Source organism: Charadrius vociferus, unplaced genomic scaffold (genome assembly GCF_000708025.1).
Source record: "Charadrius vociferus isolate BGI_N301 unplaced genomic scaffold, ASM70802v2 scaffold39, whole genome shotgun sequence".
Lineage (NCBI taxonomy): Eukaryota > Metazoa > Chordata > Aves > Charadriiformes > Charadriidae > Charadrius > Charadrius vociferus.
This window is the reverse complement of record NW_009650188.1, coordinates 2,296,394-2,321,255: the sequence shown is the minus strand read 5'-3', so window position 1 is coordinate 2,321,255 and position 24,862 is coordinate 2,296,394. Positions and strand designations below refer to the sequence as shown.

The 24,862-nt window shown below is 54.7% G+C and overlaps 1 protein-coding gene across 1 annotated transcript in view; it reads right to left on the bottom strand.

Annotated features, from left to right (window-relative positions):
- LOC104293390 (myomegalin-like) overlaps positions 1-24,862 on the bottom strand; it is a 30,257-nt gene that overhangs the window by 3,324 nt on the left and 2,071 nt on the right. The window contains 28 exon segments of the mRNA XM_009892896.1: positions 288-506; positions 878-1,095; positions 1,407-1,458; positions 1,679-1,914; positions 2,157-2,631; positions 2,717-2,853; positions 2,991-3,163; positions 3,250-3,565; positions 3,667-3,827; positions 3,949-4,040; positions 8,163-8,290; positions 9,045-9,157; positions 9,472-9,609; positions 10,055-10,171; positions 10,353-10,441; positions 10,975-11,053; positions 12,113-12,256; positions 13,145-13,339; positions 13,614-13,793; positions 14,108-14,245; positions 14,479-14,592; positions 14,944-15,102; positions 15,631-15,846; positions 15,959-16,051; positions 16,297-16,416; positions 18,615-18,734; positions 22,395-23,510; positions 23,908-24,165. Of these exon segments, the coding sequence (XP_009891198.1) occupies positions 288-506; positions 878-1,095; positions 1,407-1,458; positions 1,679-1,914; positions 2,157-2,631; positions 2,717-2,853; positions 2,991-3,163; positions 3,250-3,565; positions 3,667-3,827; positions 3,949-4,040; positions 8,163-8,290; positions 9,045-9,157; positions 9,472-9,609; positions 10,055-10,171; positions 10,353-10,441; positions 10,975-11,053; positions 12,113-12,256; positions 13,145-13,339; positions 13,614-13,793; positions 14,108-14,245; positions 14,479-14,592; positions 14,944-15,102; positions 15,631-15,846; positions 15,959-16,051; positions 16,297-16,416; positions 18,615-18,734; positions 22,395-23,510; positions 23,908-24,165 (5,596 nt within the window).

The window sequence follows — 24,862 nt, the reverse complement described above, 5'->3', positions numbered from 1 at the left end:
ATACCAGCTCTTTCCCAGAGGCCCCAGGATGTGCAACTGCCCCTACCAAGGGCTAGTGCTGCCTCAGGCTGTCCGTCCCACCCACCAGGTCCTCTCTACATGAGAGCCACATGTCGCCATCATCCCCCATCCAGAGTGATGGGACCCAACCTCAAAGCAGTAGCCCTGGAAAGCAGGAGAAGGGCCAGGGCAGGACAGGCAGGTCAGAAAAGGGGGCGGTGGGGGAGGATGCGGTGCGGCACAGCACAGCTTGGCGCGGCATGGCACACAGGGCAGGCGGGACCGACCCCATGCTGGCGGCACACGCTCACTTTCTTCCAGTTGCCTCCGGAGCCCCTGCAGCTCCTGCTGCGCCTCTGCCAGGGAGCAGACGGGGGGCCCACAGCAGCCCAGGAGTGGGGGGGCCACAGGAGGGGGGGGCCCAGCAGGCAGGAAGGGTGGCAGCCCAGGGGCCAACGCAGGCAGGGGGGCATTAACGGGTTTGGACAAGGAGTCAAAGCGAAGGCCTAGAGATGGGAGAGAGACAGAGAGAAATGTTAGTGCAGCTCTGGCTCAGCCCGGCAGGGACCCCTTGTCCTCAGGGGCATTGGGGACCCTGGCACACCCCGAGCAGTCGAATCCCCATGTCCAGAGGTGCTGCAGGCTGGGACACCCCACGTGAGGCTGGTCAGGTCTCAGCCTTGCAGGGCTGTGGTACCATGGCATGGATCCTCAAGATGCTCTCCTGCAGCCCTAGGTGCTGTGTGCATGCACCCCCAGGCTGGCACTGGAGCATGGTACCACACGGGCAGCCCCCGCCTGATGGGCACCTACTGCTGCAGGGGGGCTGCATGTCCCCATCCCATGGTTGTGGGCTCCCCGGGGCACCCTGAGGTACCTGTGAGTCGGGCAGGCTCCTCACGGCACTGGCTGCACTCGCTGGCTGCGTCCCCATCAGAGCAGGGCTCCAGCCCCTCAGACACGAAGGAGGTACTGGTGGCAGAGCGGGACGACTCGGAGGGCGGGCAGCTGCTTCCTGGGGATTCACAGCGCTCCTGCAGCTTCGCCTCCAGGCTCTCGATCACCTTCTCCTTCTCCTGGAGCTCCCGGCTGAGCCTGTGGAGATGGCCCATCACCAGAGCTGGCAGGGCAGGGTGACCCCCATCCCACTGCCCTTCCCCTCTGTGCTGTGCACACTCCAGCATGACACCCCGCATGCCGTGACCCACCCATGCTGCAAAGCTGCCTGGAGCTATGGGGTGCCCAGCCCAAGCCTGGGGCTCCCCCCTGCAGAGAAGAGACAGCCACAGGATATCCACCTGGAGCAGAGACCCTGAGGCCACCTCGGACCCTCACCCCAAGAACAGTGATAGCCCCGAGGGTGCCCACATAGAGCAGGTCCACCAAGCCCCCCTGGGAACTGGTACCTCAGTGCCAGGAGTTCATGGCTGGTTTTATCCTCCCCATCTCGTTGATCTCCTGAAAAACCAAGCCAGAGAGGAGCCAGTCAGCATCTCCATGGCCCAGGCTGCACATCCACAGAGCCACAGCAGGACAGCCCAGCTCAGAGAAGGTAGCCCACACAGCACAAGGTATCTAAATGTCCCCATCCCTTCATTAGAACCCATCAAAGCATCCCTCCCCATCCCACTGTACCCCACAACGCCCAGCCCCAGTGCCCCCCTCAAAAGGTACTTACTGGTGCCCAGCTTGTCGCTGAGCCTCTCGGCCAGCTGCCTGCCCTGGGCCAGCTGCTCACGAAAGCCCTGGCCCAGGTAGTAGTCGATGTCAGTGCCACGGAGGAGGTCCTCAAAGGACCGCAGGGCATCACGCAGGTGCTGGGCCAGGCTGCGGCTCACCCCGCGGCCCTCCCGCAGCATCTGCCGCAGGTGGGAGAGCTCCCGAGCCTGTGCTTGGATCAGCGAGTCGTACTTCCTAGGAAGGATCAGCAAGTGGGGGGTCCACAGGGCTGCCAGACCCCTCCCCCAAACGGCATGGCAGGGTTGGGGTGCCATGGGGGCAGTCTGTGCACCGTCCACAGCTGGGGTTCTGCCCCACCATGCAAATGACCCAGGATCCTGGCTGAAGGGAAAGCATGCAACGAGAAGCCACCACCCTTGGGCAACCCCTGGAAGCCCCTGTAGCCCCCTGTCTGGTCCTGATACCCGCGGCCTTACCCGGGCCAAGTGGCAGATTGCAACTCCTTGGGCAAAACGCCTCCGGATTTGCTTGCGGGCAGCTGTGCCTCAAGGAGGGCGACGCGGTGCACCAGGCGCTGCAGGTCACGGTGTGCCCGCAGGGCGGGCGGGCAGAGGGTGCCGTGGCCATCTGACTGCCAGCCCTCGTCCTCATCTGTGAGGCTGTGGGCCGGGGAGGCCAGGGCCGTGGGACCCAGCAGGGGCCGCTCGGCACCCGAGGTGTAGCCACTGGTGACGGAGATGGAGCGGGCACGGCGCTGCAGGCTCTGGATCACCTTGTTGGCATTGAGCAGCTGCACCTTGAGGTCCTGGATGTGCTGGTGCAGGGCCCCCACTTCTGCCTGTGCCATGGCTTTCCGGGCAGCCTTACCCACCCTGGGCATCCCTGGCCGGCATGGGGACCCCAGCTCCTCGCCCAGGCTAGGCTCGCTGAATACATCTGGCTCCTCACACTCTGCAGAGGGGACAGGGCACGGTGTCACTTTTGCATGACAGGTGGGCAAGGCACAAAGATTCCTGGAGCCACTGGCTCTCCTTACCAGGGCTGGTGGTCTCATCCCGGTCAACCTCTGTCTCGCTTCGCCCACATGTCTCATAGCCCAGGTCCTGGAAGTCCACCTGCACTTGCTTGCTGAGCTGCTGGGCGTGGGGTTCACCTGCCGGGCAGCCCCGTCAGCTCAGGGTCCCCTTCTGGGCAGGATTCACCAGCCCTGCCCCATATACAGCACGATGCACAGGGTATGCCAGGCTCAGCCCAGACAGTGCCACTCCCTCCACCCCCCCCACTCCCCCAATCCCATCCAGGGTTTTAACTCACGGAGTAGGATGTGGTACTTCTCCAGTTGCTCAGCTTGTGCCCGCACTGTGGCCTCCGACGCAGCAAGCTTGTCCTGCAGCTCCTGGCACTGCTTTTGGCCCTGCGCCACCTGGGACTGCAGCTCTGTGCCCAGCCCTGGCCAGCCCCTGCTGGGGACTGTGCCCTCTGCCTGCCAGAGGGGAGACCAGTTGTGAGCTCCCCATCTCCATCACCATCCCCATCCCCATCCCGGTCCCCTGTACCTAGGAGACTTACATAGCTCCTGTCCCCTCCACCTGAGGTGCCAGGGCAAGGTCTCTTGGGTACATCATCCTGGGATCGTGCCTCCAGCGCTGGGCGTTTGGCAGGCACAGCTCCCCTCTCTGCTAGGACCCCTTGGCCATCCCCACTGCCACCAGCTGGGCGGTCCCCAAGGGTGCTGCGGTTCTTCCGCTGCAGCCTGCGGGGCTCGGGGGCCGGGGGGCTGCCCAGCCCAGCCTCCTCCTGCTCCCCACTCTCCAGCAGTGAGGTGGCTTCACCTATCCGCTCCTTCAGCTCCGCGTTCTCCAGGCACAGGCTCAGCATCGCCTTCCTAGGGGCACACGACACTGTGAAGGGCAGGCAGTGGGCCAGACTCAGGATGCCCCCTCCAGCTGCTGCCACCCGCCAGCTCCTACGTCCTGGGGCTCTTGCCTGATGTGGGAGACAGAGGAGAAGCCAGCTTCCTCCAGCTGCGCCTTCAGCTCCCGCAGCTCCTCTTCTGCCCGCAGCTCCCGCTCCAGCACGGCAGGTGCCATGCTCCCCATCGGGGTCCTTTCAGTGCCCCTGCTTTCTTTAGGGGCCTGGGGGCTGCTCTAAAGGGACAAAGACAGAGGGTGACAGGGATGTTTCCAAAGGGGCTAGGACACAGCACGGCAGCGGTGCGGTGCCCAACTTTGCCACCCGTGTTCCCGGTGCTGCGCTGCCCTGACTCACGTGCTGGGTTGCCACACTGCGGGCTGCCTCCTCCTTCATGCCGTCGGTGAATTTGGCGCTGGCATCATCAGCATCTGTGCCTGTGGCCTGACCTAGGGGACGGGACAGCACAGCACAACAAGGCACTCAAAGCAGTGGCAATGGCGGCACTGCCTCTGTCTCCTCCTCCCTGGTCATGTCTGTGGGCAGCCTCCGGGTGGTGCCTGCTCTCATACATGCCTGGTGCTGGGGCACTCCCAGCAGGACTGAAGTCTCCCCTCTGTCCCTCTCCCCTGCCACGCTCTCTCCGCATTCTGGAGCTCCAATCCAGCAGTCTGTGCTGGCCCGGCACTGAGGGAGGGGACAGCCCCAGCTGCCCGCAGCCCCAGCGATGGCACCCCAGCAACAGCATCTGCCCCATCCACACCTCTGCCTTCACACCACCGGGTGCTTGCTGTCCCCCCCACATGCATACGTGCCACCCACCCCGCAGCCACTTCACAAGCCACAGCCAGCAGCACGTGCTTGGTCAGGGAGCTTCACTGGTGCTGTCCCAACCTGGCAGGACCATGTGGGTGCACCCCACACCATCGCTTGTCTAGGCAGGGGCAGCTCAGGGAGGGCACTAAGCCACCCCTGCCCACATCGCTCAAGCCCTGCTGTCATGCATGGCACCGGGCTGTTGACAAGCCCTGAGCTGGCCTTGCGGAGCTGAAGGGACACGTGTCCCATACCACAGTGCACAGGGGGTTGGGGCGCACCCTGCCCCACAGGGCTGAGTTGGAGGAACACTTTTCTGCTTGCGCACAGCTCTGCTCCTGGCCCCTTGGTGCAGAGCCCCGGGCGAGGGCTTGCAGTCCTTGTCTGGACAGCTTGCCTCCCACCCAGCTGCAGGGCCCTGCCTGGGCTGGGACATGGGTGTACCCCCAATCCCTCTTCTTCCCAGGGAGAGGGGAGCTTGGACAGGGCCCAGGACCATCCTCTGGGGCTGCACAGAGACAGGTTTCTCAGATGCCTGTGCCCCACAGGAGATGCAGCTGCTTTGGCCGTGACCAAACCCATCACCATCAGGTCTGGAGCTCCCAGACAAGGCTGAACGTGGAACAGGGGAATGCAGAGAAATCTTGGCAGGAGAGAGGCCAAACATCACCGGTGGACGAGAAGCCAGCAGGGAAGCACACAGCTCCCAGGAGGGAAAGCAGAAAAGCAGCCAGGAACACACCTTGCAGCAGGGCAGGCGCACTGTGCACATAGGTGGTGGCACACTCGGGAGACCCACTTGTGACAAGTAGCTGCCAGGAGGCTGCAAAAATCAGGGGTACCTCACTGCCCAGCCTGGGCAGGCATCACCCTGCGTGGTGGAGCCTGTTCACTGAAGCAACCGTGCCCTGGGAAGCAAGGACAGCCATCACAGAAAAGCGCTGTTCTGGCAGCAAAAAGCTTAGAGGCAGCTGTAAGTGGCAGCAGCACCCTGCTAAAGAAGCAGCTCCCACGGGTGGCACTCAGCATAGCCAAAACACAGCCCTGTGAGCCCCTAGGGACACAGCCTGAGAGGTGACAAACCATCTAGGGCTACAGCTCAACGCCTGCAGGGCCCCGAAGGGTCAGGGGACGCAGACCCTCGGCTGCAGGCTTTGCTGGGGGGGTTGAGGGCCATGGGCACATGGCTCTCAAGCTGGGTCACCATGGCTGAGAGGCCAGGGCAGGACGGCTCACAGCCAGCACAGCTGCTCTGGGGACATGTGAAAACCACCTCTGATGCCAGGACACAGCACCCCACTTCCCACCATCGCCCACAGGTCTGCACGGCTCCCAGTGCTCCAGGACTGGGGTAGAAAAAGGGAGCACAAATCTCAAGGATAAAAAAAAAAAAAAACCAAACCAAACCAAAGGAACAGGGGAAGAAGAGGAAGCTGGTGCTGGGGGAGCAGAGAAGTGTGTGTGTGGGGAAGACTGTTCACCAAGTGCTCGAACCCTCCATCGCAGCAGGAGCACGCCGGGGTGCAAATTCAAAGGGAGAGGGGCTGCTCAGCTCTCTGCGTGCTGCCAGCAAAGGAGGCAAGAGACGCCACCCCGCCACTATTTCTCACCGACTCCTCTGCCTTTCACACACAGCCTGAAGGCAAAGAGAATTAGTTGCATGGCTTGAAAATTGCACGTGGCCCACAGGCACAGGACATTCAGGTGCATTGGGTGCGCACTGGAAGTCTTCACACTGCTGGGAACAAGGGAAGGGAAGGGAAGCAAGGTCCCCAGAGAAACAGAGAGAGGAAGGAAAGACCTCCACAAAGAGCTTCAAGACTGCACAAAGCACTGCACAGCTCAACAGAGGGTGCTCTTGGGCATGGGATGCTCAGGCTGGTCCTTCTGCAGGGCAGAGGAGTGCACAGACAGGGATATCAGGGATGAAAAAAGGCCCTAAAGAACAGAGAGGAAAGTTTGGGACCCCTCTAGCCTAGGATAACACTCCCCTATGGGGCACTTCACAGCAGTGATTCTAGTAGAGGCCCAGGACAGAGCTGTAGCTAAACACATGCACAAGAAGAGGTAGGAGCTGCCGGAGCACCAGTCAAGGCTTTCCTCGTGCCATGCCAAGGAGCCTGTACTGGGTCGTGGGCTCCATGGTACCCGAGGGACCAGGGAGCCGGACAGGCATCAGAGCCAGGATGAAGGAGGGAAGGCGGAAAGAAAAGGACAGGGACACAAAGGCTCCTACAAAGTGAAAGGCAGGAGAAAGAGAAGATGGTGCTACAGAGAGAAGGGAGAGGAAGTGAATGAGATGAGACACAAGAAAGGAAAAGCTAACCAAGTACCAGAGCTGCCCAGCAGCCACCAGCCGTGTCCCTTCAGGCCACATGAGAACTGCTAGAACTCACCACGCAGCTAGGTGCGGACCCAGAGGAGCAGTGCTGACCTGCTGCGTGTGAAGGGAGAGCTGTGCTGCCTTCTATCCCTGTCTTGAGGCAGGGAAGAGAAGACCTCAGCACTTGGGCAAGGCATGGGACAGGTGGTGCCATGTGAAGCAGTCACAAGGAGATATGCAGCGGAGCAGTCACAGGTCCAGGTGGCGCAGCCCAGCGAGATGGAGCTCTTCTGGCTCCACCTGCTCCTAGTTCAGCTTTGATGCTCACAGGTTCAAAATTTGCTCCTGTCACCTTGGGAAGTGATTGAGTATGAGGCAGCTGATCCATAGACCGCTGTGCATGGGAAGCACTGGTCATCAGAAAGCTGTTGCTATTGTTTTTCAGCTCTCATGCCAGCCCAAACGCTCCCAGAAGAGGTGAAAGATGTCCTAGAAAAGGTATGCAGCGGTGCCAAGAGGGACTGTCTGTAGCAAAGCAGAAATAGGGCCCTGCCCATAGCCCAAGGGGTGTGTGGAGCCTGTGAGTGAAATGTGCACGTACAAGTGAGGGAACAGACGCAGCCCAGACACTGGGAGCAGGGGCAGGTCTCAGTCACCCCAAATCATCTGTCAAAAAGAGGAGGAAGCTCTCCCTCGAAGGCACTTGCAAGCCAGGCTGAGATACAATTAGGGGGAAGAAAAAAAAAGTCACTAAAATCATCAATACTGGAGTAGGATTTGGTTTAGGCATAAAATGAATGATTGGTTCTACACTCAGACTTGTGTAAGAGCCCCGGGCAAGTGCCATCAGATATTGCAACCCTTCTCAAATTCTCTGGCTCTGGAACCCACTTTTCCATACTCATCTTCTCCTTTTGGGCCAGCCACCATCAACCCAAGTGGGGGAGGTCACTGGGTAAAAAAAAAAAAAAAAACACAAAACAGTGAGGGAATACAAAAACTCACACATGCACTTGGGAGATGATAGAGAACGTTTGGCGTTTCCTTCAGAGAAAGGGAATCTTTATTTGGCCCACGGGGATGGGAGGAGAAGGGAGATGGAGAGAAATCAACTAAAATGGAATGATTTGAATGTGCAAATACATCAGTAGCCACCAGGGTGGGTCAGACAGGAACATACACGAGACACAGGTGGATTGCACTGATCGCCGTTTCCGAAGCAGCTCAAAAATAGAACAAAACAAAAAAAAAAACCACCCCCAAAACAACCCTGCACCAGTTCTATCATACCATTACTAAGTACCAAAGCAACCCTCCCAGAGTCAGTGAGATAGGCTCGCTCAGTTAGTGAACCATTTCCGTGGCAGGCGGGCGAGCGCCAGTGCTCAGAAGGCATGCTGGGGTAGGACTCTCACACGCTCCTGTTCCCCACCTCCTATGGCGCCCTGTGTCTCCAGCCTGCTCAAACGCTCCAAGCTTCTTCCAAGAGCTTCTTCCAGCTGTCCCCGGAGTTCGTGGACCCCCTCCAGCTCCACCTGCAGAGTGTGATCTCTCGCAGCGCTAGGTAGACATGCCGCACAGAAAGGGAAGTGGGTTAGACAGGCTGCAGCAAGCGCACACCAAATCGGCCCCTCCATCCAGGACTGCCGCTTACTCCAGGCACAGGCCCCGCACGCTCCCCAGGCACCTCTTGCCTCACCTCTAAACCTCCCCAGAGCACAGCCATCCCCAAAAAAGGTTCCAGCCCATGGTAGGGGACTCCTAGTAACAGCTGTTCTTCAGTACTTACTCAAGCATTCCACTTATGTGCTCTCTTGCTATCAGGTAGCTCAAATATCCCAGAGGCTGCAGCCCCATGAAGGGCAGGAGGTTAGTGCGGAGGACAAAGAATGCAGGCCATACTGCGCTGCAGGGCGACCAACCGCCTGGATAAGCACCTAGATAGATCTTTATCAATCCAACAGTTGTTGGTGACAGCAGCCTCTGAAAGGTGGCCAAGTGTGGGCGGGAAGCTGAGGCGGGAAGGGATAAGCCAGGGAACAGAGATGGAAATCCCAGGGCCTGAACAAGAGGTGGCAACGGACGGAGTGTACGTAGCATTTAAAGCTGGCCACTGCAGCCCCTTCAAGGGAAGAAGGTAGCCTAAAACCTGGACTCCCAAAGCCACATTTGTGTGATTCTTTACCCAGACTTCTTCTTTCCCATTTCTCAGACTTGCAGAATGATCACTGCTACAGGGATTGCCCCACTGGACCACCCACACTTGCCCCAGCAGCGGGGCAGGGCAGCACAGAGCCAAGGCAGCCTCGCTTACCTGTCTGGGTGCGTGTGAAACTTTACCAGGCTGCCGTAGAGCTGCCTCTCTGCCTGGAGAGCTTCATTTAACCGATTCCTTTCAGCCACCAGCCCTTCCAGCATCAGTAACAACTGGTTGGAAAGAACAAACAAGATACAACACTTAAAGACAGAAATCAGGAGGCATCTGGCTGCCCCAGAGAAACAGAGGCTTGCCCTTCCTCTCTTGCTTGTGTCTAAGAGACCCCTGGACTCTCAAAAAGACTCTGCCCTTGAGACAAGTGCTAAAGGGAACCAATCCTCTCATCTGTATTACCCCTGCCGTTCACAGCCAGCTTCCAAGAACAAGTGCACCTCAGCACATCCAAAGGCTGAAAACAAAGCCTCATAACTGAGCACCAGCAGAAATATAAACATATCCAAGCCTGCCCCCCATGGCACACTACCTGCTGCCTTCTGTTTCCAGTAGCCTCTTGTCCTCTTGACTCTGTTATGGCCACTTTCTCCCGAAGAACCAGGACTTCTTGTGTCAGCCTTTCCACGGCTGGAATTTCTTCGGGATCCACCAGCTGCATCTGCAGATCCTGAAAACCAACAGCAGGAGGGCTCAGTGAAGAAGAGATCAGTAACAAGGACAGCTGGACCTTCGTAATCCTCCCTGAGATGCAACTGCCAAAAGTTTCCAGTGTATGGAAAGGCCCAGGTCTCCTAAGAAAGAAATGCCAAAGCGCCCAGAGTGTGTTAGGCACAGACAACAGCCTGGAGGAAGAACTGAGAAGGGACACAATGCACTCTGTTTAAAGGACTCAAAGGGTGTTTGGTACACATGGAGCAAAAAGCCAAATAATGACATTCTCGGGGTTTGGGGCTTTTGCCTTCTGGCCAAAGTAACACAGAGGGCTGTAGGCGAACCAGCAGCCATACCATCCATGGACAGACAGCCACATTACTCTGAGGATGTGGGGAAAAAAAGAGACGACTCTGCAGCCTTTCCAGGCGGAACTGACCCAGCACAGCATGTTATCTCACCTTGATGAGGTCCTCTTTGATCTGGATGGTCCTGGTCAAGGACTCTATATCTGAGGCCTGCACCTGCAGCTCTTCCTCCTGCGTGGCCACGACAGACTGGAGAGCAGCGAGCTCCCGCTAGTGAGGAAAGAGAAGTCCGTGAAAGACTTCAGAAAGCCAAAACCCCATTGGCAAGCTGCTGCTCAATTTCTCTCACTGGGGTTACCCTCACAATAGGGGGGTCCAAAACCTCCAGTGAGGGGCAGCCCAAGTCTCCTGTAAGCAAGGGAGATGAGCACAGGCTCCATCACAAGCTTACCCTGCTTTCCCTTTCCTTCTTTGCCATTAGCTCCAGCTCCTCTTTGGCATTAACAAGATCCTTCTCCAGTTCTGCTGCTGTCGTCGTAACTGCAAAGACAGCTTGGTTACTGCAGGGTTACCATGTGCCAGCTCTGACCTCAGGATCAGACAGAATCCCTCTTTGGCAAGACAGGTCTACAATGCTTGCACTCCCCATCACACTCCCTCTTAGTAAACACTCTTCTTCACTACTTAATCCTTAAACAGCAGCCCAAAGCAACAGCAACATCCCAGGCCTGCTGTCCCGTCCCTGGCAAAGTTCAGATGTCCCAACCCCAAGGGAAAACCCAAAACCAAGTTGCACTTGTCTCAACCCAGCCTGAACCATAAAGTCAAAACCCCTTCACTGGACAGCATCAGCTCGTCAGTGGAAGCACCTCACCTCAAAGCTGACAACAGCTTTTCTCTTTCCCATACTCCTGTCCCTGAACCATCACCCAAAGAGGAGACACAGCTTTATTTCAAAATAAATATTTTTGCTCAAAGCTCTTTACTCTCAGTATCATGTAACCATGTTTTTCCCACAGCAAAAAGCCCTGGTCATGTTTGGGGACCTTGAAAGAAGCTGTCATCACACTCACCTCCCTCTGTCCTGCAGCTGCTGTCCCCCTGTGGGGGTCCGGCAATGGCTGAAGCTCCACAAGCTCTTTGCGGTACTTCCTGAAAACACAAAAGTCTCCAGGTTTGCACCTTTATGGTGAACCTAGCACAAGCAGCTTCCCCAAAGCTCCAGGATTGCAGCAAAGCTGCTGGCTGCTTTGCTGATGCCTCTGAAATGTGAGAAACCAATGAAGGGGATCTAGCCAGCTAGTGGGGACAAAGGAATTGCACCCAACCTAGAAGCTCTGTGTGCGCGCAACAGGGCTCTGGCCTTGTTTTATCTGGCACTAGGAGATTGCTAGCAGTAAGCATCTTCATAATAAGGATTAAATGGGTTTCACTCAACTGTAGCAAAGCCATCTTTCATCTGAGACTCTACAAAGACCTACATCTTCATGTGAGGATGCGGCCCAGAGGGACCATGAAGGAAGGAAAACACGGAGCTTGGCCCATATACACAACCCGGGAAGTCCCTAGAGCTCACTTTGATCCTGGGAATAGAAATGAGCAACCTGTTTACAGCTGCTTCATAATGTTCCACATGTCAGCTCACCAACAAACCATTAACAGCTGCTCGAGTAGGAGCACAGCATATGTAGCCTAGGAGTTGTGTTCAGCCTCAAAGGGGGTTTTAGCAAAGCTGCTTTAAAAATACCAACTCCAATTGTGGAAGAGACAGCAAACAGCCAGCAGGCTCTGCCAAGAATTAGTGGGACCTAAAATTAGCTCTCTTGTCCCCTCCAGAATGTGACAATGTCAGGGAGGGGATTACAATACAGCGAGGCAGCCCAGCCCAAGGAAGGACTGGGTCAAAGCTGGAAGGTCAGAGGGTGAATTTCTTTCATACCCTCGTGTGCCCTAAGGACTCAAATACTGCCTGATCAAAACAAAAGGAGACACTGAGTGACAAAAGCTTGTGGAATCAAGATCAGAACAGCCAGGCAGCATTTCTGCTCCTCAGTTTCTTCTTTTCCTCCTATAGGAAGTCTCTTCCCTAATCCCACTTTCATTTCTATCATTCTCTGTGGTGCTCCCCTCTCTCCCATTTCCTCCTGTTGCCATCACTTCTCTCTGGAGCCCCAAGGCCACGGGCAGAGAAACACCGTGCACGATTCTTACTTGTATGGGTTGTTTGTCCTGCTTCAACAGCCTGGCACCAGCCGACTGGGTCCCGACAGACTCCTTTCCCAACACATGCTGACGTAGGAGTTGTAACTCGCAGCTCCTTTCAGCCAAAGCATGTGCCATCTTCTCAGCAGCCATCTGATTGAGCAGGAAAGATAGGGAAAGGTAGGATCCTTGTCCCTCACCTTCCTTAGAGACTAAAGGAAGCCATCTCAATATTTATCTGTCACTTGAGACTGGAAGTAATCTGTAAACCAGCCTGGGAGCTACTGCTCCTGGCTGCTCACAGTGACTCCACAGCAACCCTCCCATCTCTGCTTGCCAGACCGCTGCAGCAAGGCTCAGCCTCTCTGCCTACAGAGGAACAAGCTCCCCGGTTTCTCACACCTCATTCAGGAGGGAAGAAAGACAGAGGAGAGACAAAGAGGAGGAGACAGTGCTTGGCCTTTTAGCCCCCTTTTTATGAAAGGAAACTCAATGCAAAGAATCCTGGGTAACACTGAACTGCACCCAGTGTGCAAGAGTAGGCAGACTAGGAACTGTGGCTCTTTAAGTGGCATTTAAATGCCCAGGACCATGCACTAATTTGACTAACATGTAAGTTAAGAGGCTATGAGCAGAGCTTCCTCAGACTAATGCGCTACACAAGAAACAACTCAGTCTTCCTTTTTGGTCAGGCAGTACCCACATGAAGCAGTAACTGTCCCACAGCCCCTCTAGTGCGCTAAGCCCAGGAGCATGGATATCTATGAAGATCTGCACCTCCTTCCCCATCGCATACACAAACGCTGCCCAGTTCACTTAATGACAGGGACTTGACACCTGAAAACTGCTGCAAGAGCTGCTGCTTCACAACTGCTCCCATGTGACAGGTTGAGACCAACCTAGGAACAGCTGATGGCATCTCATGTGGTTCTTCAGCACTCAGCAGCTCCACCAGGCTACACCAACAGCAGCCAGAGAGCAGTTTCCATTTGCTTAACGCAAGGCAGAGCCATCTACCCCAGCACACTGCACACAACTCACTCGGCTCTGCTGCTCCTTGGTGCTCATGGCCTGCAGCAGCTCCCGGATTTCAGCATCATGCTCCATGGTCTGACGGTTCCTGTCGCTGAGGAGATCCTGCAGCATCTTCTCCTTGTGCTGGAGACGCAAGCACAGCTCCTCTGCTACCTCGCTCTGCCCTGGGCCCAGCTTGCACAGCAGAGTTGCTGTAAGCTCCTAAACAAGGGGAGGAAGGGAGAAATGGAGAGATGTTGCTACCATCAAACTGCAAGCTGTTCAAGGACAAACAGTTCTTCAGCCTGGGTGTAGCCAAGAGAGCAGTGTCTCAGCAAGCACAGGTATTTACAGGTGCCAAAAGCAGCCAGCTTCCAAAGCAATGGGCACTGGTTCAAGTGCCTTCCTCGGAGGCAGGCAGCCAGGTGGCTCAGGTTTGGGACTCTCTCTGCAGACAAACTGGCTGAAGGCTCAGGAAGCCAAGCAAAGGCCTTACCTCCACTTCCTTGTTCCTGTCATGTAGGCAGGTCTGCAGCTGCTGGATGATCCCCTCCTGCTCCTTCTGCCTGCTGCAGGATTTGGCCTCAATCTCTTCCTTGAGCCAGCGGAGGTTTTGGCAGGTTGCTGACACCTGCTCTAGTTCCAGGGTTTTGGCTTTCAGGAGGCTCTCCAGGCTCTGGGGACCACAACAGAAGCAGCTCAACCAGGGACAGGGACTTTGTCCTGAATTAAGCAGAACTGGAAACACCAGTCTCTCCTACCAGTGGAGTCACACAGATTCACCCCCATCCTCTCCAGACACCACACTCACCTCTACATCCAGCCCAGAAACACAAGTGACACGGGAACTTGCCTCACACACAGGGCCAGAGGAAAGCCAACACACTGCAGCTGCCCTTTCCAGCGACAACCAGAGCATTCACAGGAAGGTTTGTCTAGCACCACACCACAGCCAGGCTGGACTCGGCATGCCCAGGTACAAGCACTCACATGAATGGTGGCCTCATTGCTGGATAGGACACTGCGCAGCCTCTCCAGGTCACCTCCACGCTCCCTTATTGAGAGACGGAGCTGTTGCAGCTCTTTCTCCTTCTTCTCCAGGGCACAGAACTTCTCATCTACTGCTCGCTAGGGTGAGAGATGATTGCTCAGAATGGGGTAGTAGGGCTCTGCAGCCCACCACTCGCTTTGTGGGGCACCTCAGCTCTCCCTTTCAGAGGACTCCTCTGGAAGGCTGAGCCACAAAGAGCACATAGAAGACACCGTCACCCTTTGGGTCAGCCTGGGGCTGCACTGCTGATGGTACGCAAAGGCTGAGCCACAAGGAAAACGGGGAGACAACACCAACAGACTGTGCTCACCTCCAAAGCAGCATCCCTGTCGCTGACTCGCTGCTGCAGTTTTTCAAACATCGCATTCATGGCTGCAGGGCTCTTATCCAAGCTTTGCTGGCATTGCAGAAGTTCCCGCGATTCCTAGAGGTCATACAAATACCCCCGCACTACAGTTGTCAGTCTAGAAACCCACCCACCCCCACCTCCCAACGGCAGCACAGGAGAATCAGGGCTAACTACCTCCACCCTACTCCCCAGCACCTGGGGCTGCTTGACTAGTACCTGCCAGGGCTTATCAGGCATTGCTGTGGGCTGAGGCGCTCAGATACCTGTGCCCTCTTCCTCGCCTTGGGAGCCCAGAAGCATCTCTTTCCTTCCCTTCTTCCAGTGGCATGCGTGAAAGCTACAGCCTGACTTTTGCATTGCCAAACAGCAAAAGAGGAGCAGGGACCCTGGCTACTTACGCTCAATTTGAATCTCTCTGCATCTCACCTGCAGAAGCTGTTCCTTGCGAGCTAGATGCTGACTCAAACACTGAACTCTCTGCTCCTGAGCCTGCAGCTCACGGCACTTCTCCCACTCCACAGTCTGGAGTTGCTGAGCCTTGTCCTGCAGCTCTGCCTGCAGCTGCTGTACCACAGCACGCAGCTCCTGCAAGGGAAAAGCACTTGGCAGGCAGTCTCAACAGACCTGTAAACAGCAGGCCAATCTGAAGAAGCCAAGGGCTGTGGGAGCAGCCAAAGATGCTCTGCAACACTACAGCTTTTACAACTCAAAATACACGTCCGTGGTGATGAAGTTCGAATTTGTTTCTTTTCCCAGGGTATCCACCCATCTAAACCCCTTACTCTGGCCACAGACAAGCTTTACAGTCAACCACAGCTAACCAGTGCAGCAGTGGACAGTAATTTTGTAACATCGCAAAGAGATGGGACATTTGTACCAGCCAAAGACATACAAGTGACAACGTACCCACTATCAAGTGTCTTTGCTGATTCTAAATCCTCAAATATGAAGCTAAGGAGGCTAGATAATTCTCCCTGCCATGTGACAAGGAGTTAGCCAAGTGTGCCCAGACTGGCGTAGGCAGAAACGATGAATGAGAGTGGAGTACTGACTACATCAGTGCTTCTTAAGTCATGCAAACCCAGAGAATTCCAATCTAAGTGCTCATCATACCTGGTTGTGTTTCCAGGTTGCCTCTTTCTGCTGCTCTTCCTCATGTACCATGGTCTCCAGGAGCTGGGTTGCTCTCTTGGCTTCAGCCACTTGATGCTCTTTCTGGCGCTGAGCTCTTTTCAGTTTCTGCACCTCCAGCTTGGTGCAGAAAAGCGTGTTCTGAAGATCTAGCAGTGACATTTGCTGCTCCTGGGATGAGAGTGGGCTCTCTGACATCTAACAAGAGTGGGAAGCAAAGAAACTGAAGATTCACTTCACAAGAGGGATTTAAAAATCAGGATCCCCGCAGAACGAAACCTGATGTATTTGAGGCTTTCCAGGGACATACCTGCAGCTGTCCCAGATGGCTTCTGTGTAACATGTCCCGCAGCTTGGCCATTGTCTCATTCTGCCCTTCGATGATATGGTATAGCTCTTCTGTCTGTGAGGCAAAGGATAGGAAGCCCAGTCATTGGCAAACCAAGCACAAACCCTCCAGTCCCAAGCCTCCAGTGTGGATTACGACACATGCCAGCATTGCAGGAAAGCAAGAGTGTCACAAGAAATAATTTAATGAGATCCAAGATGCATAGCAATGGCTTAAGCATTCCTTTTCAGTCACTGCCTACAGGGCTAGCGCACTTTCCTCTTTCAGGAAGCACCACCCTGTCTACCCAACACTATTACCTTACTTTCCTTGCTCTTCAGGGCCTCGTTCAGACTCTGGATTGTACGGTCTTGCCTCTGTGATGTTTCTTGGACAGTTTTTAATTCAAAATTCAATTCATTCAGCTTTTCCTGTAACAACTAAAGACAGAAATATGTTGTTTTGTTAATCCTGCCTAATGCTATACACAAACACCCTTAGGACTCCCTCCACTCCTTACTCAAGTCCAGGTGTTCACCAGATCAAGATCAGCACGGCTCGCTCTAGAGTCTGTAAATACTGTTTGAGCTGGGTGGAGACAGGTAAGTAAACACAAAGCCTTCAGTCCCTCCACAAGACTGTTCCAGTGCTTCTAGTTCCTCCAATGCAGCCCCCACATGGAGGGCAGAGGTTCAAGGCTTGGGTTCACATATCATACTCCAGGAGAGTCTTGCTCAGACCACCCTGCAGCCTTCCCTGTTTCTATCATTTGTTTCTGTTCCCTTAAGAGGGAAGGGCTGCTTCAGCCCCAAAATCTCCCAAGAGATCTAAACAAACAAACAAAAAAATCAATATGGAGAAGCTAGACATTCTGAAAAACTGTCCCCTTTGCTTCTGAGGTCCTCCAGAGCACTGTAGTTGCCTCTTTATGGTCTTCCAGCCCCTTCTCATATTGCCTCCTTTGACCACCCAGGCACTCTTGCAGCAACTGCTGGTCTAGGTAATTCCTCAACATAAGAAAGACATGGACCTGCTGGAGCGTGTCCAGAGGAGAGCCACGAGGATGATCCGAGGGCTGGAGCACCTCTCCTATGAGGAGAGGCTGAGAGAGTTGGGGCTGTTCAGCCTGGAGAAGAGAAGGCTCCGGGGAGACCTTATTGCGGCCTTCCAGTACCTAAAGGAGCCTACAGGAGAGCTGGGGAAAGACTTTTTACTAGGGCATGTAATGATAGGACGAGGGGGAATGGCTATAAACTGGAATAGGGTAGGTTTAGATTAAACACTAGGAATAAGTTTTTCACTTTAAGGATGGTGAGGCGCTGGCACAGGTTGCCCAGAGAGGCTGTTGAGGCCCCATCCCTGGAGGTGTTCAAGGCCAGGCTGGACGTGGCCTTGGGCAACCTGGTCTAGTGGGAGGTGTCCCTGTCTATGGCAGGGGGGGGGGAACGCGATGATCTTCGAGGTCCTTTCCAACCTAAACCATTCTATGATCAGATCAGAGGCTCATCTAGTCTCAAGTTCTGGCTTCATCACAACAGAGTCTAGCCAGCAACAGCATGGCCACAAAGCAAAGGGGAACATCTCACCAGTCTCCATGGCTGATTTACAACCTGAGAAACTTTTGCCTTTGACATTTTCACTGTAAAGAGACTACCATCTCAAACAGTTTTAGGACACTCCTCTGCTTTCACCATAGTGTTCATGACACAGCGCACGCTGTGCATTTAAGCAACTGCTTGTTAACATTTCTAAACATGCTGCCTGTTGGCATTCTTAGCCTTGGATGATACACACCTTCCTCAGAACTTACTCAAGCCTCAGTTTCTTAAGGAGTTGGTGCTGCCACGTGACTTCCTCTTGTTGCTCATTAGTTTACACACCTGTCATGTTATCTCTTCTCTAAGAGACACTCCACCTAAACTGTTTATAAACACTTCCAACTGCATTTACTGGGCCTTGGGCCTCTATTTCCCTGTCAACCTTTGAGGTCCAGGCAGCTCCAAGAGCTTACAGCTGTCCCCAGATTTAAATAAAGATCCCATTCCAATGTTTTTTTTCCCATTTAACCCCTCTGTTTTCCCAGCAAGTATAATCTACCTTAGATTTCAAGAGCATAACTAAGAACATCTACCCCTCAAAACGTGTTAAATCTGATCTGCCTCAAGACAATTCAGCTGCATGTTTCCTTCCTAAGAAAGCCTTGAAATCTAAATGAAAAGAGGATCACCCCTGAGCTGATCTCCTTTACTGCTTGTAAAAAGGAAGGCAGCTGTCTCAAATGGCAGGTGCCTTCCTCTCCTGCACCAGGCTCAGCCTATGCAAATCCAAGAGACAGGGAAATAGCCCTATGCATCTCGCATCCACCGGCTCCCAGAAGGCTCACCAGGCAAACGGGAAGTTCCTCCAAAAGACTGGTTTGCAAAAGTAAATATGGAAAATTTACACAGCACAGCTGCAGAAAAAAGTAAATGCTTTTAACTCAAACTGGCAGACAACAGCACTGAGAATCATGTGTAAGCACACACCCCCTTGCTATAACAGAGGTGCAGATGCCCGTCTCGCCAGGCTAGGAGGAACCCTCCAACACTAACTACATCAGACTCACTAGGCCCCGAATTTACTGTTCATGAAGAAATACCTTGTTGGCAGCTTCAAACTGCTGGATTTTGCCCTGCAGCTCTGCAGCACGCAGATCGGACACATGCTCTCCCACTGCGGGGTCACCTGGAGCCGGCTGCTGACGATCATCCTGCAAATTCTAGAGAAAAAAAAAAAAGGATGGGGGGAGAAATGGCTCGTCTTGTACTGGCTTCTTCTATTCAGCTGTCAGCCCTCAGACACATTGCAGCACAGGCTTAAATATGCCCCACTGGGCTTTTCTAACTGCCTCTGAAACATCATGCTGCCCGTGTTTCCTTTCACTTGGGTGGCAGGCTGGCACCTGGCAACTCTCTGCCTGACCTGCCAGAAGTTCCCTGCTGCCCTAAGGCTCTGGCTGGGCTCCCTGTCTCTCCTCATTTGGGTACTGTGAGCCCAGCAGCTTGTTTGGCTCTAACCACTGTCTGCAGTCTGATGGCGGATCTGCTCCCCACACCCAAGTCACATCCCTGAAACCTCTCTCCGTCCTACATACCCTGCTGGCAGCTGCAAAAATGCTTCAAAACAAAGCCAGCACCAAATCAAACTCCTTCCATGTTCTGCCAAGCTTTTCCTCCTTAATCAAGCCCAGAACCTTCAATCCTTCCCACCAGCTACCCTCCTGCTGTGACCTGGCAGTCCCTCCCCCGACTCTGAACCCCTCCACTTGTGATTCTCTGGGCTCTCCTTCACAGCTCCCCGTGCTCCAGCACCCATGCCACCTGCGATTCCCTGCAGCTTCATGAGCCGTAGCAAATTCAGTGCCACAGCTGAGATTTTTTTTCATGACGCATACCCATTTACTGAGAATGAAAACAGCCTACTTTCTGATGCTGGCCTGCCAGACCCTGCTGGCTGAGCACACATTAATCCCTTGTCATCCCTTCTTACCCTTGTGCTACCTCCCGCCTAGTGAGTTGTTAACCCCCGAGAGCAGCATTCAAACCAGCCACTCACCCCAGCCCTCGCAGGGCTCGTTAAGTATTCCTGAATATTACCAGCAATACAAGATCGATTGTACTGGTGGCTGTTTCAAGTGGGAGCCCTGGCAAGTGCAGGGTTGCGGCGCAGAGGCTGTAAGAACATGGCAGAGCTTTTCAGAGCACACACAGGAGCGCCAGCCCCAGGCAGCACAGCTCAGGGAGAACAACAGCCTACTCTGATTAGCCCTATCAAACTAAATCCTCATCTTCAGCAGCCACAGAAACGCTGTCTCTTGGAAAGACAGGCAGCGCAGGGGAGCTCCCCCTGGCCTGTGCATTGCCTCTCACACACAGAAGCATCCATACAGAAGCAAAGCTTCCCTTTATCCTGATGTTAAGATTTTAGGGAAAACTTAAACAGTCATAGCAAGTAATTTCAAATTTGCCCAGCCAGAAGGCTTCGAATCAGACAGAGAAAGCTGCTGGAATCTGTTACACAGCAGCTATTTTGAAATAAGGTTGATGAAAAGAGAACAGAAGGGGGGGGGGGGGAAGAAAAAAGAAAAAAAAAAAGGAAAAGGCACCTTTCCTCACAATTTGCACATTCCAAAGAAAAATTAGCAGAAAGCCGGCAAAGAGCTAAGAGCAGGGAGGGGAAGGGCAGAGCCAGCTCCAGAGTCCAAAGTCCCAAAGCCCAGGCTGCCTCCCTCGTGCTTCACCGCAGCCATGTCAGGAGCTCGGCTCCCCACTGGTTTCTCCTACATCAGCATTTTACTGACAGTCTGTCCTCAGTACAGCTCCGCAACATCAGCACACACTGACCTAGACAGAACACTTCTTTAAAAAAAAATAAATAATAATAATCATGGCATTATCTAAGCCTGCCAAGCTCACATCTGCCCAGAACAGTGGGTAAAAGATGGTCTCTCAGTCAGGGAACACTTCCCTCACTGCCAGCATGCCACCACAGGCAGCTGCAAGAGTGTGTGTGACGAAGGCTGGGTTTGGTGGCATTTTCCTGGGGCTGCGGTGATGAAAAGGAAGAATTGTTGGTTCAAGGAAACGTCCAAGACAGTACCTATAAGATCACGTGCCCTGACACCAGATCTCTTGGTCATCGTAGCTTACAGCAGTAAATTTAAAGGACAACTGCAGTTTCCCAAAAGCAATGAGGGAACAGTGGTCCTATACATCCTACATATTCCATTCACATTACCAGAAAGGCATTTATGCATATGAATCGCTGGACAGCAGTACCCAACTTTAAGAAAGAGTATTGTTCATACAAAGAGAAAGAAAAATCATCTATACAAGAACCATTTAGTTTACTAGCTGCACCTGACTTCCTTTTTGCTGTTAAAGCCGTGCGAAGGATTAAGCACCTTCCCCCTTCTGCCAGACCCTGCACCGAAGCCCACAACTGCTGCTGCCGCCATGGCAAGAAACGGGCAGTAAAAAATCCCACAGGATGAATTCCTGGCAGGGACGGTCAGATGACAGAGGCTGGAGGTTGGAGAAACTCTTTTAAAGCAGTTCCAAGAAGAGGATGGAGAGGCGTGACACAAAGCCAAGCTGTAAACGCGCCACGTTGATTGTGCCACGTTCTGTTAAGAGAAAGCCTATTTTTACACTGTAAATATATCCCTAGCAGTGAAAATTAGTAGCAAGCAACACAGACTACAGGAGCAGCAACGCCCTGCTTCACATCTTCAGTTGCTGGCTGCCAGCGTGATGCCTTTGTGCACCAGATGAAAATTAGTTTTTCTGCATTCCTCCCTAGCATCATCTCTTGAGCAGGTTTTAATGGGAAAAGCACACAGCTCTGGAACCGCCCGAGCAGATGGGACAGCAAGCAGTCCTGGCTGAATAGGAAGCTTAATTCAGCACAGCTACAGTTTCCATAGTAATAAACAAGCATTTTTCTAATCCCCCAGGCTACCTACAGCATTAGACAGCACTAAGGCTGCTAATGGGAATGCAATTAGGCTGACACGGATATTCCTGAATTGAAGTTGACTGAGGCCTTCTATTCATTAAGCAAAGTGGTAAAGGAGTTACAAGTTCAGCTTTTTGACTGCGTACTAATGAAGATTTCATTAAAGCAAGCAAAACAGAGGCAATCTAGAGCTACACCAGGACGACCATTGCGGCAGATAACAGCACCAGGAAGTCCCGTGAAAGCAGGAGCTTTCATCACGTCTCAGCAACACCTGCCGTTAATTGACGAATCTCTTCAAAGGATCAGAAAATAAACCAATTATCTAGAATACCAACCCTAAAGTCATCCTCTGGCACAAATCCACCTGCAAGGAAAACACCTTTTCCTCAGGGCAGGTGCCACAGATCCCTGTGCGGATCTACACGTTTGGCGGGTTGGAGGCCTGATGTGCAGAGGCAGGGCTCTGGAGACAGGCGATCCTGACACTGAACCATTACCCGGACACAAAGAAAACACATTTGCTGGAAAACACATGCCCAGAAGCTTGAAACACTCCCTTTGGTTGTGGGCAAAAGTCACACTGCTTTCTTAAAGGGAAAGCTGAAGTGAAACTGGTGTTTTCTCAGCAGACAAATGACAAAGCATGCAAAGAGCTTACACCCATCTAGCAAGCTGCATTGACAGGGAGAGCTGATGGAGGCGGGGGGGAAGGTTAATTTCCCAGAACACAAGGAGGAAACAGACTACAGAAAACGACAGAGAGAGGCAGCACACCTAAAAAGGACCGCTCTGCCTATTCTTAGCCCTGGGTTCAGCGACACGTGGCTATCTATTATCTCAGCACAGAAGAATCCCTAGTGGGCTCAGTGTCAGGCTGCACGGACGCTGCTTAATCGAACGGCGGCACAATGACCTCTACCTGTACCCGCAGCGGCATATAATCCTCACAGAGGTCATCCCACAGCTCCTGTAGTTCAGATATCTCCAGGGAAAGACCCAAAGGAGCTCTGGAAAAAGATTTTCTGTCTGCGTTCAGAAAAGCAGAACCAGCACACGCTAAGCCAGCAGAAGCGCTGCCATCTGCCAAGTCACGACTGAGCTTGGGAGGGGGCAAGGTGGACTTCACAGGAATAGGTAGCCTGCTGCCTCGGGGGCTCTGAAGGGGTTTGTAGTCCAAAGCCTTGATCAAGCTGAGGGCCAGCTCCAGCCTGTTCCCACCCAGTGAAGAGTTTGGGGTCATCCGGTCATCTGAGAAATCATCACATTTCCCATTTCCTTTCACTCCCTTATCTGCATCTTCGTCTTTCTGCTGCGGAGGGCTCGTCTCCACAGTCGTGTCCAGAGACTCAACGGAGGAGGCAGGTGTGCCCTCCTCCATGCTCTCCCCATCCACAGGCCCTCTGGTACTGGCAGACTCCACCACGTCACACACAGATGACTCCTCGTTGCCCATGCTGGCTGACCACCGGCTGGACAACCCACAAGAGATGCTTCTGGCCACCTTTCGCGGCACTTTGCAAATTGCTTCGTAGTCAGCATCGGCCACCCGCAGCGCGGCACAGCCACGGCAGCGCCGTGGGCGGTTACTCGCTCCCTCTGAAGCGTGGCAGCTGTGTGGCTCCAAGCTGTGCTCTTCTTGATCCGTCCAATATTCATATCCAGAATAAGCAAAATCCTCCTGAAGGAGGGCAGCGTACCGTACATCAGGCAGGCTAGAAAGGTCCACAGTCCCATCCCCAGCTCTGTCGTCTGCGTTAGAGTCTTCGTTGTTCCTGCGGTACATGCTTGCGATACAGAACTTGAGGCGGTCTTTCTCCAGCAGCAGTTTCTGCAGGCGCTCGATGGAGAGGGCTTCGATGCGTGCAATGACGGTGTCGAACCTGTAGATGCGGTCCAGCATGAAGGCACATTTGCTGCAAGCGAACTCGGATTTGCCATCCCGGCACAGCTCCCTGCCCAGGACGTGGGAGAGCAGCACCTGGAGGTTCAGCTTGGCTGCCGTGTGGAAGATCCATCGCCGCTGGTTGCCGCACAGCTCCCGGGCACAGATCCGGCAGGTTTCCTTCATCCTCCCTCCCAACCAGCACCTATACCTACTTCTGGGGGTTCTCAAGAGACCTTCTTGAGGCCTCTACTGCTCAGCGCATCTCCCGGGGCACAGCTCCCTCAAGCCCTGAGCCCACCGGCACTTCTCACCCCACCAATCTCCCCTTCTTAGGGGGGTGACAGAGACTCCTGGTGCTACAGAAACATCCCACCCTACAACACCTTCACATCTCAGCCCAACCACACTAGGGCTGCCCCCCTACTCCTGGCTGCCCCCCCCCACTGCCCCTCCCCTCTTCGCTGCCTCCCTCTCCTCACAGCTCCCCCCGCTCCGAGGCTGCCCCCTCTCTCCTCACTTGCCCCCCTTCCCCGGGGCTGCCCCTCACCCCGGGCTGCCCCCCTGCCCCACAGGCCCCGCCGCTCCGCCTCCCCCCGCCGCCGCCGCCGAGGATGCTCCTGCCACGGCGGCGCCCGGCTTGTGGCTCAGATTTCAAGATGGCGGCGCACAAGGGCCGCCACGCATGCGCAGCCGCCGCAGTGCCTGCCGGGATTTGTAGTCGCCGCGTCCCCGGGTTGCGCATGCGCAGTGGTTGCCCGCGGCCCGCCCCGTGGGACTGCCACAGTGCGGCGCCGGGGCGGTGACACTGCCAAGGACAGCGACGGGGACAGCGACAGCGACAGCGACAGTGCAGGCCCCGTGCTGGGGCCTAGCCCCAGTGCCGGCGCCCCCCCACTAGTGCCTGTCACCAGTGTCAGTGTCCAGCCCAGTGCCAGGTCCCCACCCCAGTGCCAGCGTCACCTACCAGTCCCAGTGCCAATGCCCAGCCCCAGCAGGCAGCAACGGGAGGCCGTGTACCCGCCACACAAGGCCACCAGCACCCATGCACCAGTACCCGCAAGGCGACCCGTGCTACCCAGCGGGCACACAACGGGGTCCCCCGGTGGGGCCACCGCAAGGGCAGCTCATGCACTGATGGCCCATGGCTGCCTGGGACAGCACTGTGCCACCAAGAAGCAGCATGGCCAGAGCCCTGCAGATGCCAGGAACATGCTGCTCTGATCCTTCACAGCCTCAAAGTCCCGCCTGGCACCCCACCGGGTTCTCGGGGGTATTTTAAGATCCAGGATTTAAATGGCAGACAGGCGGCACTGACACCCGCAGAAGGACTGCGCAGGCTGGTGGCCTCTCCCCCGACACCGCGCACCGGGTCCTCCCAGTCCCCCTGCTCCCCCCAGCGCCGCGGCACAGCTGTGAAAACGTCCAACGCTGCTGGGCTGGACATGGCATAGCCCTGGCCACAGCCCCAGAAGGGAACAGGGATGGCAACTGCCAGCAGAGTC